Source organism: Triticum aestivum, chromosome 7B (genome assembly GCF_018294505.1).
Source record: "Triticum aestivum cultivar Chinese Spring chromosome 7B, IWGSC CS RefSeq v2.1, whole genome shotgun sequence".
In the NCBI taxonomy this organism is placed as follows: domain Eukaryota; kingdom Viridiplantae; phylum Streptophyta; class Magnoliopsida; order Poales; family Poaceae; genus Triticum; species Triticum aestivum.
Window position 1 is genome coordinate 168,333,103 of NC_057813.1, and position 14,109 is coordinate 168,347,211.

The 14,109-nt window shown below is 47.2% G+C and overlaps 1 protein-coding gene across 2 annotated transcripts in view; it reads right to left on the reverse strand.

Annotated features, from left to right (window-relative positions):
• LOC123158179 (protein DETOXIFICATION 16) overlaps nucleotides 1-13,271 on the reverse strand; it is a 36,975-nt gene extending 23,704 nt beyond the window's left edge. The window contains exon 1 of one of the 2 annotated variants that reach the window (XM_044576270.1): nucleotides 12,948-13,271. In XM_044576270.1, coding sequence (XP_044432205.1) covers nucleotides 12,948-13,202 — 255 coding nt within the window. In that variant the 5' untranslated portion in view covers nucleotides 13,203-13,271. Of the gene's footprint in view, nucleotides 1-10,892; nucleotides 11,226-12,947 lie in introns of those variants that run through there. The other variant, XM_044576269.1, reaches the window with a different exon arrangement.
• Between the last annotated feature and the right edge of the window lie 838 nt (nucleotides 13,272-14,109).

The window sequence follows — 14,109 nt, forward strand, 5'->3', positions numbered from 1 at the left end:
CTCACAAAACATCTTATATTAAAGTACAATCATGGTACTATCTAGTTCAAAGTTGACTTAAATACCAAAATTGTACCACTAACTTAGGGGCACAAGACTGCCTTTCATAGAAATCCGACAACTCCAATCATATCATCGAAACGATGAAAATTATGTTTAATGATTGGAATCCTGGAAAAGAGCTATGATATTCTAGAGTTAAGATAGGAGTTGTTCTTGTTAAAGTTTTGGTATTTAGTTTAAATATGATGTTAATACTCCAGTCGATTTGTTTTAATTGTTACTGATTTAATACAAAGTTGTAGAAAGTTTAGTTTCAATATAATGTTAATACGCACTTCGATCCATATTGGCAAAGTTGTTTTTCAACTTGTCGATGAAAATTTTCTGTACCCACCCCACCAGCAGTATAAGAAGAGTAAAATACGTCATTGGTCTATTAACTCAAATTAGTTGCAAACTTTAGGCCAAGAACTCGGGAAATGATCAATTTAGGTTGTAAACTCGTTTGTTTGATCACCAAGGCCAAAACTGATTCGGAGGAGACAAACCGGTCACGTGGCTGCCATATAGGCGAGTGTTTATCCAAAAAGCTCTTGTTTGAATGGAAGCGAGGTCACTTTGGGGTACCAAGCCAAATAAGATAGGGTTAATTATCCTTTTGCCCTCAGTGGTGTCCATGTGCTCAGTTTTGCCCTCAGATGCGAATTGTCCTCAATTTTGCCCCTAGTCCGTGCGCACCGACTCATTCCGTGAACTCTGCCGTCTCCGTCAGGTCAACCTTTTGACTCGGCCCTTACAGGTGGGACCAGGTGGCAGAAACGACCAATTTTATTCAGACCGTTGCACGCGTGGCTTGTGGGACCCAGCAAAGAGGCGTTGAGCAGAGAGCCGTTGGCGGGTGTGCTATATAAGCGGGCGACAGCGGCGGTGACCACGGCGACAGAGAGCACGGCGGTGACCACGGCAAGAGAGAGAGCACGGCGGCGGGAAGCTAGCTGTGGAGGGCGCGGCGGTGGGAAGCTAGCAGTGGAGGGCGCGGCGGCGTTGAGATCCCCTTCGGCTCCGAGCTCCGTGTCTTCCTCAAGCTCCCGCGCCACCTCGCGGATGCAGAGCCGGGCGCGTGTGGACATGTCTGTCTTCGTCTGTCCGCGGTGCCGGGCGGGCGTTGATCGAAGGGTTTCTCAGACACCGAGGAACCAGAATCGTCCGTTCTACGTGTGCAGCGAGAATGGGGTAAGAATCGGGGCAATTGCACCATTTTCGTCGTCGGGATGTTTGAGCAATGGGTTGATCTGTTTAGTGTTCATGCAGGTGACATGCTTCTTTCTTTGGGTCGATGCTCTGGCCAAGACTCTGATGAATGAACTGCAAGAAGAGCATGAAGAATGGTTGCGCATGCTGCCACGAACGGCAGTGGCCACACCACGAGCTCCGGAAGAAGAGATGGATGGCGAAGCACGCACTGACAGAGAGCTAGCTATTGAGCTTAGGATGTTGAAGAAGAAGGTTAGGAAGCTTGAAGATCAAGCACTACCAATACCCATTTTCAAATACTTTTGGGCATTTGTAGGTATGGTAATCGCACTGGTTGTAATGTTGAAAATGTATGGAAAGGCATGAATTATGAAGGAATTTGTAATCTTGAAATTGTTTGAGAAATTCACCTAGTTTAAATGTTGGTTAAAGTTGTTTAAATGTTGAAACAAAAAGAGAAGAAGTGACCAACATTTAAATATGTTGGAAAAAAGAGAAGAAATTAGGAATTCAGAAACTTTTGATCAATGAAATGTAGCTCTCTGCTCTGCCTTTCTGTCTGAAAAAAAGGTTTCTCTTGGGCCAAATTCAGAGCGTAGAGCCAAGTGCGGGCTAGACTAATGGGCCAACTGCATCCAATTAGGCCCATTCAGGGGTTTTCTTGCGTATTTTTTTGTTTTCTATTCTGATTTAATTTAGGCAGTAAATCATAATGCTGAAACTTTTTGTGGAAGCTAATTGAATTATTCCGGAGCCAAACAATTAAGGTTAGAAATTTTTTGGAGCTGTTAATTAATCCAATTCAAATACACCGTGATTTAAATCAAAGACCAAAATGTCATGGAAAATGTGCCTCAGCTCTGGTAGAGGTTTACGCCAGGTGCCAAAATAAATGAACATTTTTTAAGGGCATTACATTGAGGAAAACATAATATGTATAAAAAATGAAGGGTGGAAAATGCACAAAAAATTGGTGCGGCTGGGGACTCGAACCCAGGACCGCGTGGGTTTGTGGTGTTTAGGGCTGCGCTGGTAACCGCTAGGACAGATGGCAAGACTTTGACATAGGTAGGGAAGGAAGGTATACATAGTGAGACTGTGATTTTTTTTAAAAAAATAGTGAGACCGTGAATGTTTGCACACACGTGAGAGTGGTTTTCCTTTGTTTTGCACTTAAATTTTGGAGGGTTGCAAGGTTGAAAATGTATGTTGCACTACCACATGATTTTGGTCAGAGTGGCACTTGGTTTAGGGTTAGAGTGGCACTTGGTTTAGGATTTAAAGGGAATAAATTTACATGTTAGTTCATGACTTTTTGTTTGAATGAAACAGAGGGCTTCTCACCCCCTACGATTTTCATTAATGAAAACCACAAGTTCTTGAACTTCATGACTTGTTTAGGGAAGAAATGATAAGTTTGGGCACGGACATTTTTTAACACACATAATGAGATAGAACACACCGTACCATTACAATAACTTAGATAAGTTCACGGACAGTTCATGGACACATGACGAAACATGACACGACACGACATGACATAGAAAAGCAACAAAATAAAAAACCAAACATGACGAGCTTGACTCCGGGCTTGAACATCTTCATCTTGACCTCCTTCTTCCACCTTGGCCGCGCGCGCCCCTTCAACACCATCTTCATCTTCACACCTCCTCCTCGTCGTCGTAGGGAAGGGAGTGCATCTGGCCTGGAGCGGGGAAGATGCGCTCGTAGTTGGTGTAGATGTTGTAGATGGTGAAGAAGATGGCCTCGCAGCCGCACCAAAAGACTTGGCCGAGGAGCTCGCGCGCGTCAAATGGGTTGGTGAAGGTGACCGTGAGCAGTAGGAGGATGCCGCCGCGGTCACGAACCTCGTTGAGGGTGAACATCCTCGGCGAGCCCCGTGGGAGGTGGGCATAGCCGGCTCTGAGGAAGGCGCGGGTGAGTTCGACGGAACCCCTCCACCTTGAAATAGCCCACACACGGAGCTCCCTCTCCACGAGCACGCCCGGTGGGTAGCGCAGCTCCGGCACCACAGGCGGACGGCGGAAGGTCGGCCCGTTGAACTGCATCTTCTTCACTTGGTCTCGCTTGGGGAGGGCTTGGTCGCTTGGGTGTTTGAAGTTGGAGAGGATCGGATCTGGCTTGTGGGTGGGAGAGGAAGAGAGGCACCCCATTTATAGGCCTGTGGGTGGGAGAGGAAGAGAGAAAGGATGAGAACGGTGCGTGCGTGAATCCGGACGCGTGTGTGTATCCGTTACGTTTTGCACACTTAAATTTTTGCACGAAAACGATGCATCTTTGACCGGGCAGTGCATGTGAACCGCTGCCCTGAACCACTGCCCTGAACCACCTAGCTCGCCTCGCTAGCCTAGCTCGCCTAGCTGGCCTAGCGCGCCTCGCTCGCCTCACTCGCATGCATGCACGTCGCCGCCTCCCGCGCATGCGCAAACCCACGTAGCCGCCTCCATGCATGCAAGGCCTGGAAAGGCTGAGACGGGCTATTTACTGCGATCTCAGGCCCAGACAACGAGACGGCCCAACGGTCCATCCAGCGCGTCCGATATTTGTTAAAAAAACAATCTCCCAGCCAATCAGATTGCATCTCGCGGATCGCCCCCCTCCTCCCCGCAGATTTCTTCTAGAAGGGTTAGATCGACGGCCCTTGATCACCGCTAGGGTTAGATGAACGGTCCTTATTCAGCGCTAGGGTTAGCGGGGTTTGGGAGGGGTTTGGAGCAGTCAAAGCTATGTTTGACCAGATTTCAAATGAGCATAATAAATTAAATAAAAATCAGAAAAATGAAAAACCTGCGCACATAGTCTTCTTATGTCATATACTAACGATTTAAGTTGATAAACAAGCTTTACATACATTTAAATGATAAGTTCATGTGTATTGTATGATATCTCGAGTATCTCAAACTCTCTGGTATGAAGTGAAGAGAAGTGTTTTGGGGAAATGAACATGAAAATTTCAAAAAACTCACCACAGCTTCATTTTGGAGTGACTAAGAAGGATCCAGGCTTAGTTTTTCATTTTGATGTTTTACACTTGTTTAAATCTTGGTCAAAGTTAAGTTTGACCAGATTTCAAATGAGCATAATAAATTAAATAAAAATCAGAAAAATGAAAAACCTGCGCACATAGTCTTCTTATGTCATATACTAACGATTTAAGTTGATAAACAAGCTTTACATACATTTAAATGATAAGTTCATGTGTATTGTATGATATCTCGAGTATCTCAAACTCTCTGGTATGAAGTGAAGAGAAGTGTTTTGGGGAAATGAACATGAAAATTTCAAAAAACTCACCACAGCTTCATTTTGGAGTGACTAAGAAGGATCCAGGCTTAGTTTTTCATTTTGATGTTTTACACTTGTTTAAATCTTGGTCAAAGTTAAGTTTGACCAGAATTCAAATGAGCAAAACAAATTTAAAAAAAATCAAAAAATGGAAAAACCAGCGCACATAGTCTGTACATATAGAATATATGTGTAGGAAAGTTATTTGGCTGATTTAGATAAGGTCGAAAAAAACCTTGCTTAGAAATGAGGCCGTTTACCCTACCTTTGGACCCCTCTTTTTAGCACATTTTTCATGAAAATTTCAAAAACCTCACCACAACTTCATTTTGGATTGACTAAGAAGTATCCAGGCTTAGTTTTTCATTTTGATGTTTTAGACTTGCTTAAATCTTGGTCAAAGTTAGGTTTGACCAGAATTTAAATGAGCAAAACAAAATTCAAAAAAATCAAAAAAAGGAAAAACCATGTGCTCATTCAAACATCATCCAACAGATATTTAAACATCATGTCAAACATACTTCTAACATAGGTCCAACATCATCCAACAGAAATACAACATGTCAAGTGATAAATGTTTCATAATACAACATCATTCCTTATTCATAATGTTTCATAATTGTTCATAGATAGCGTTGGGGCTTCTGTCTGTTCCTTGAGCTTCTTGCCATCACTTTGCTCCTCGTGCACCTTGTGCTCATTGTTTCTTCTCTTCTTCTCTTGGTTGTCGGTACCTTGCGCGTCTTCTTCAAACCTACCATAGAGCTGTGCAAAACATAAAGGGTCCAAACATAAACGGTAATGAGATCGTGTCAAGTGATAGATGTACAGTAGTATTTGACCCTTGCAAGATTTACATACCTAGCAGAACTCACAACAACAGAAGGTTGGTCACCATTTGGAGCCTCACTTGGATCACCATGATCACCATTTAGAGCCTCACTTGGATCACCATTTGGAGCCTCACTTGGATCATCATTTGGAGCCTCACTTGGATCACCATGATCACCATTTAGAGCCTCACTTGGATCACCATTTGGAGCCTCACTTGAATCATTATTTGGAGGATATTTTGGATCATCGTCAAAATCATGCGGCTGTTGACCATCATCATTTGGAACCTCGTCAAAATCCTCATCTGATGCAACCGGCTGTTGACCATTATTTTCATCATCTGTTGAGGCAACCGGCTGTTGACCAACATTTTCATCATCTGTTGAGGCAATCGGCTGCTGACCAACATTTTCATCGAAGCCTTCATCGAAACTCTCTCCGAACGCTGGATCTACTGTGTTATCACAATACTTACCGAAATGACCAGACCCACCACATCTTGTGCACTTACGCTTCCTCGCTCCAAGTCCAGCTCCTTCGCTGCGAGGTCTTATTCGACTCTTCCTTGGTCTACCTGCTGCTCTCTTCAGAACTGGAGCGCAAAGCTTGAATCCAGGGTCCACCATGTCCCATTGTTGTTTTCCCTCCATAGCAGGCAAGGCATAAGCATATGTGGCTTTGAACCTTGCAACAGAGTAGTAATCATGCACATACTGCTGTATGTTCCCTGCTGGACCTGGAAGAGAAGTGATGAAAAACAAGGCATGAATGCATGGCAACCCAGTTATCTGCCATTGCCTACAACTGCAAGTTCTAGCTTCTAAATCCACTGGATATCTCCATTCCCTCTTCTCTTTATCCAAATATGATATCTCTGCTGTGGTACCCGAGCAAAGCGTCATGTTCATTTCCAAGCCTATTGTCTTCTGCTTCAGTTCATTCATCACGGCAGGGATGATAATGTGGCCCATGAATTTTGCCTCGGCTATTCCTGCACGATAATGAAATTTCTGCATGTATTCTATCCTTATCCTGTCAAGCAAATCCACCACATAATGACCCTTTAGTTTCCGGATCGTTGAGTTGAAAGACTCTGCTAGATTATTGTGCACATAGTCAACTTTGCTCACTTCACTGAATTGGCTTCTGGCCCATAACTTGGAGTGGTGTGTTTCCAAGTATTCTTTCACTTTGGGATTCATGTATAACTGCCTCAAGTGGTAGTTGTGCTTCTTCACACTGCATGTCAAAGATGCTGGCCATAAATTGTCGGTATACACCTTTCCTTTGAATTTCTTCATGAAATTTGCAGCAAGGTGACGCATGCATTCCCTATGCTCTACTCCAGGGAACACATTGTCCACGGCCACTTCTAAACCTTTGCAGGCATCTGTATGAATGACCAACCCATTGGGATGTGCAATAGCCCGGCGGAGATTATGCAAAAACCAAGTCCAGCTCTCCTCAGACTCTGTCTCCAGCACACCATAGGCAACTGGAAATACAAAACTATGTGCATCAACTGCACAAGCTGCTACTAACTGTCCTTTAAACCTTCCTGTGAGAAAAGTGGCATCAATAGCCAAATAAGGCCTGCAGCCTGCCAAAAAACCCCGGCGACAAGCCTCAAAGCAGACAAAAACCCTTCTAAAGCATTCCTTGGTCTTTGTCACTCCCCTGAATGTGTACTCCACGGTGTGGTGATCAATATCTACAATACTACCTGGGCTTGTCCTCTCCACTTCACCTTTGAATGAATACAACAATTGAAAACTTTCCTGCCAGTTACCATAAATAGAATCCATAGCATGTTGTTTACCATTGAACAACCTCATGTATGGTAAATCTATCTTGAACTTATCTTTGATGTTCTTCTGCAATTCCTTTGGACCCACTTGCTGGTTTTCTTTCACCCACTTTTTTACTTCTTCTGCCACCCATCTTGACTTGGCTCTACTGATTGTATCCTTCCTAAGGGTTGATTCCTGGCATGTGTGCTTAAAAGGATTCACTTTGACCTGAACATTAGTGCTATTCCGCATTTTAGCTGCAAGCAGCCTCCATGGACAACCCTCAGTCGGACAGTGCACTCTGTAACGTACTTGATCGCTCTTGTCAACTTTGAAAGTACGTTCTACCTTGATGCAGTATGTCACAAGTGCATTTCTACACTCATTCATGGATGCAAAAACTGTACCTTCTTCCATTTGAGGGTTCAAAGGGTCCCATTCAACAGCTGCAAGGTCTTCGTCCTCACCCATCGCGTCATCATCCACACGGACTGCATTGTGAGCCTCATCTTGGTTTTCAGCCCGAGGTGCCCGTCGTAAATTCTGAATAACATCAGAATATAACTTCTCTTCATCAACCCCAGAATTGTAGCCATCAGGCTCCACTTCAAGGGGGACCCTACTGCTGTTGCCCACACTTGTCGAGCCACCACGTCGCCGTGCACCAACTGAACTGTTCTGGCTAGAGATGCCATTACGACGACTTGATTCTCCCCGAGATGTTGCACCCGCCATCCTAGGTCCAAATGCCTGCTCAAGCACATCAACTTGCAGCCTCACATGAAAATTATCTTTCTCTTTATGCCTAACAAACATGGTAGCTAGCTCTTCATCATTACTAACTGTCACCCAATTCTTTTCCCCATCATAGTATTTGTATACCACTTCATCAAGCAAACCCCAAGGATATTGGCTACAAATTACCTCCCCAAATTGTCTGAAACTCCAATTACTAGCCATTGGCAACCGATAATCAAAACCTCCTTGGTATTTCTTCTTATCCTTTGCATCGAACATGTACCGGTCCCTTCTAATGTGCACCATGAAAGCAAACCGCAACTCCATCCTAACCGGCGAAAAACAGAGACGCAATCAGCACACTAATTGGGCAAACCTACTCGAATCGAGTGTTCAAATGCACAACTAAGCTCAATCTAAACAAGAGGTGAGACTTACCCCTCGGGAACCCAGTCGTGGACGCGGCGGATCTCCGGCCCGATGCCTGCCTCGCCAAATACTCCGGGGTCGCCGCTGCTCACCATTTCGCCCTAGGGTTCTTCCTCCTATTTCAAATAGCTCCAGCAGCCCCCCACCTTTGAGCGCTCCGGCCGGGCGCACGGAAGGAGGCCGCGCCGCGAATCGAGCAGGTGGCGGGCGCCCCACCCGTGGCGTCGCAGCAAGGTGGTGGGCGTCACAATGAGCCGTGGAGCGTAGGCGCAGGGAGGTAGCGGCGGAGTAGGCCGTGCAAATGGTGGCGGGGCAGGTGCTGGCCGCGGCGCAGGTGGCGGCGGCGGCGGCGCAGGACAGCCGGCCGGGCGGATGGGTGTGAGCTAGAATGATTTGGGAATTTAGTTGCAGGGGCCTACATGTCAGGTCCGGACCCACGTCCACGCGGTCCCACGTGTAAGCTCCGGACCCACAACTACTAACGCCGGCGGACGGAATGGACTCAAATATGGCCGTTTGGCCTCGTCGTAGTTGCTGTGCTCGGACTAGGGGCAAAACTGAGGACAATTCGCATCTGAGGGCAAACCTGAACACATGGACACCACTGAGGGCAAAAGGATAATTAACCCAATAAGATAAGTACAATTCAATGTGAATTGTTAAATTAGAGGTAATTAAAATTCTTGTCTTTTGCTTGTGATTGCTTGATCCTAGTGCATCTTCAATGGCAACCTATAAAAAAATCTTCCAAATGCGGGAGACAACCATCCAACGCTAGCCGTCCGCCAGCAAATTCAAATTCAAATCTACGCTGATCCACAAAGCACGCTGGATCACACCTCCGCTAGATCGCATCCCCGATCACAACCAAAATGAGGCAAATATGCTTAGTTTTTACATTGTGGCCCCCTCCTCCTCCCTCGCCCCCGTCGTGGATGATATCGAGCATCTCCCTGTCCACATCGCACGCCGGCTCCCCCGTTTTCGGCACTGCAGCAAACAGCGCGCGGGCACCCATCTGCTCTCCTCCTGCCGTCCTCGCCCAAACGAGCGACGACAAAGCATACTCGGAGAAGAGCGGCGCCGTGTTAACATTGACGATATAAGGAACCGTACCGGCGGGGTTGGCGAGCTGCTCGGCGGCGTAGTAGTACGAAGGCTTGTAAGGCTCCGGCCACGGCGCCGTCAGTACTGTGGGTGCGCCCGTCTGGCGGCGTGCGCCACGGCCTCGCCGACCGCCCGTCCGCCACGACCAGCGCCGCCACCAGGCCCACCGGCGGCCAGACGCTTCATCATCTTCTCCTTTGCGGCCTTTGCTTTGACGCGATGATTCTGCCGCGTCTCTGAGGTGATCTTCCGGGTAAGCATGATGCCCGGATCCTCCCGCACCTCCGCCGCCTCCATCTCCGACAAGTTGTCCGACGGTTCCATGCGTCGGCGGCAGAGGGAAGGAGGGGTGGGAGAAAAGAGCCAGAATTGGGCGGGGAGTGGAAGAAGAGAGTGGGGGATTTTGGTACAGAAACAATGCATCGTGCTACAAAAGCGCGGGCTCGGCCCTCCTTTTGGGTGGGCCAGGGAGGCGGAGAGCGACGTTTCGCGTGTTCGGACTCCCGCAAACCTCCCCCATATTTGTCACGGATTTGCGGGAGAAATCGCATCCGGACCACTCTGTGGACCGATACAGATCGGCGTTGAATGGCTCCCGCAGTCTGAACGGTTGCGGCAGGTTTAAGGGTCGGCGTTGGAAATGTCCTTAGCTAGGTTTGTCTTGAAATTGATTGAAATGGTTGTTATTTGGAGCAAAAGCATTGACTAGGAATTGATTGAAAGGGTTGCAATAGGAGTATTTTCTACTCCCTCCGTCCCATAATATAAGACGTTTTTTGACACTATGATAGAATCAAAAAACGTCTTACATTATGAGACGGAGGGAGTAGTAAAGTTCAATATGTATTTTGTTCGAAGTACACTTCACAGTCAGAATCATGTTCTGTACAGTGTGTCGTCTGCTAGTAGCTAATCACAGTTTTCTTTCTTGGGTGACCAATGGTTAATACTCCCTTCATCAGGGGATTAAGAATAATCGCATATGTTGAAAGTACTTGTCAGTGCCCCGCAACACTAACAGTACGTACATATCAGTGATTTTTGTCATCTTACAGATAAACTACTGGTCCAGGACCGTGCTAGCTAGCGGCCGAAAATACAGACAGCACATGCGTTCGACGGACAGCAACTCGTCAGACAACGGTCCAGGCGAAAGCTGATCTCCTCCTTCTCTAATTGATTGACTGATTTGATCTGTGAATTCTCTGTTGTGATATGTCGACGAAGATGCCATGTTAATGGACTAGCATGAACCAGCAGGCCAAGAGAAACGAAAAGAAAAAGAAAAATAGAACTCGCGCTTCGTCGCTCCCAGGAAGCCGCAATGCGAGCTTTCGATCCGGCGATGAGAAGCGTACTGCGTACATGTGTTGCGAAGTCGACGGATGGTATAAATGAGAATGGCCACGCGGAATGGTAGTACGTACGTACCAGCAGGCTGAATCCGGTGACGGCGGCGAAGGAGCTGGCCATGGAGGCGCCGGCGAGGGGCAGCTCGCCGAGGTGGCCGACGAACATGACGGAGATCATCTGGATCAAGTTCTGCATCAGGCAGCCGGCGATGAGCGGCCCGGCCAGCCACAGCTGCCGCTTCACCTCGTCGCCCACCGCCAGGCTCTCATCTTCTCCGAGCTCCTTGCACACCGGGCTCCTCGGGAGGAGCGCTTCCTCGAGGCTTGTCTTCTCCATGTTGGACTCCGGCGAGGCCTCCTCCCCCCTCACCCTTGCTCTATGTGTTGTGTATGACTGCCGCGAGAGTGTGTGCGGGGGAGAGTGGAAGGAGTCGCTCGTGTTCAGATTTCCGAGTATATAGACGCACAACACGTGAGGGTCAGCAGTGACGTGGAACAAAGGGGTGGCTGTGCTCAAAATAGCCCAAGTATTTATCAGTTTTGCTAGAACTCATCTAGATGAGATATAAGTTGGTCTCATTCACCTTTTATAGCCATTGAATGTGATGCTATAAGATACGTGTGTGCTAACGTGGATTTTATCTGTTTTTGTTTTTCATGTGAATGAGATCAAATTATATCTCATCTAGATGAGTTCTAGGTACTCCCAATATTTATTGCCCAATCGGATGTTCATTGCGTTTTTACACATCCATCGATCCCAAAAGCCCCAATTCCGTTTGTCCGTGCTAAAGACCTCCAGTTTCGGCCTCCTTTTTATTCTTCTTTTACATAAAGCGTTTGTGCATCCTCTTTTTCATCCTGCTAGCATGGCATTCTTGAACAAACGTTGACAAAGAAGGCGGAGAAAGCGGTGCCTTCCATTGCCCGGGTGGCACTGGCCCGACGGTTCGCCGTTGGTGACAAGCTCCCGCCTGACCGGCCGCCACCGCTTTCTCCACCTTGTTCGCCTTGACGCGCCGACCTGGGCGGAGAGTGGACGCGACCTTGCCAGTGGCCACCTCCGGGTCGAGCAGGATGACGGACGTTCTGATTGGCTCCTGCAGCGGACGGGGGAACAGAGATGGGACGGCGGCGATAGAGGTGGAGGCAACAGAAGGAATGGACTTTCACGTGGGAGGAGTGACGGGATGGTGGTGTCGGAGTCCGACAGGGCAGATGCCCGGACTCCGCCAAACCTCTACCAGTTTAGTGTAGGTTTGCTGGTTTTCGAATGCCCGGACCAGACCAGACATATTATATGACGCAGTTGGATTGCTAAAAGTGTTCCAACACATTTGTGATTGATTAGGTGAGTTGCCTTAAGATCTAACTAGCGGCGGAAAAATCCAAAGAGCACATGCATGCATGCATCAGTTGGAAAGACACTCATCACTTCATCAATAAAACAGCCCGGACGAACATTTGTACGTGATGGCTTTCTCCTTTTGCAATTTTGATGATTGATACACATAAAAATGATGAATACTTGGAGACAGAGAGATTCGGTTCCCAAGCTCAGCTACTTCCGAGCGTAAATAGTAAAAAAATAAAAGAAATAATTTTTTTTAAGAAATTGCATGGAAGATGCTTAAGTGCGTGATATCCGTGTGTTTGAATATCTGAGTAGCTCTCAGGAAAAAAAGAGGGGTCCGTGAAAAAGTTTGAAAAAACGCACTGTTCGGATGTGAATTTGTCTTTTTGCCACGAGGTTCTCAAATGTCCAAACACCACGTAATTTTGGCCGGACATCATGCATTTGAGTATCTTGGTTGACAGATTTTGTTTTCTAGTATTTGTTTTGAATTTAGTGTTCGGCCTAGGCTCCGAATTGAATATTCAAATAGTTGGTTCATTTTGATCTGGTGACTTCTCTGTTGTAATACGGTGAAGGTGTTATGTTGAATAAACTAGCATTCCCGCAAAAAAAAAAGAATAAACTAGCATGAGACAGCAGGTCCAAGGAAGAGAAAACAAATACAGAACCTGCGCGTCGTCCCTCCAGGGATCCGGCAGTCTTTTTCAAAGCGATCAGTACTTTGTTTGAAGTCGACGGATGGTATAAATGAGAATGGCCACGCGGAGTGATACGTACCAGCACGCTGAATCCGGTGACAGCGGCGAAGGAGCTGGCCATGGAGGCGCCGGCGAGGGGCAGCTCGCCGAGGTGGCCTACGAACATGACGGAGATCATCTGGATCAGGTTCTGCATCAGGCCTCGCACGATGAGCGGCCCGGCCAGCCACAGCTGCCTCTTCACCTCGTCGCCCACCGCCAAGCTCTCGTCCCCTCCGATCTCCTCGCACGCCGAGCTGCTCGGGAGCAGTGTCGCCTCCTCCTCCATGACCATGTTGGACTCGGGCCGGCTTGGGCTCCTCCCCACACCCTTGTTCTTTGTGGAGTATGATTGCCCCGAGTGTGACGGGAAGAGTGAAAAGATCCAATCGCGTTTGGACTTTGGACACAGTTCTGGCAAATACTCCAGTACTCTCCAGCCAGCGGCCCTAATATAGAGCCAATAAATATGAAGGAGAAATATGAAGAGTATTCAATACGAGTAGGTATACAAGACCCCATCGGCCATGATATGATAGTATCATTGCAGCAGCATATGCAGCACATCCGTTAATTAGCCTGGTATACGTAACATTGAGAAATGAATGGTATTTGTTCTTCCAGCCATGGCTTTTGCTGGCTGGTCCTCCCTTCCCACCGACCTCGTGCGCCCGCATCGCCTTCCACTCTCCACTCATGTCTTTTAAAGTACCCCTTCAGTTTTAAAATAAATGACTCAACTTTATACTAACTTTATACTCCCTCCGTTCCTAAATATAAGTCTTTTTAAAGATTTCAACAAGTGACTACAATTCACAACTAAAAGGTTCAAGGTTTAAAACCCATTAAATAAAAATAATAAATTATCGAGTTTGGTTTTTTTGTTGCGTTTGGCTAGTGCATGAAGCTTAAGCTTAATAGTATGAAAATACTAATGCCCACACGTGTGGCAATCTTGAAACTCGCCCACACGTCTGAATCACCGTCCAGTTAAGTTTGTAAGAATCTTGACACGTTGAAGCAGTTTTCGCGTGCCCTGTAGGATGAGGCTGGTGTGTGGAGGGTTGTCAGTTTGCTCGCACGCTGGTTTCTCGCTCGGAGAAGCCGCGGTTGCGAGTCGTACGTGCGGTGGAACTGCCGTCGCACCCGCATGCCGCGCACCACTCCTATTCACCGTGTCCCATGTCTGCCCATTTTCTCCT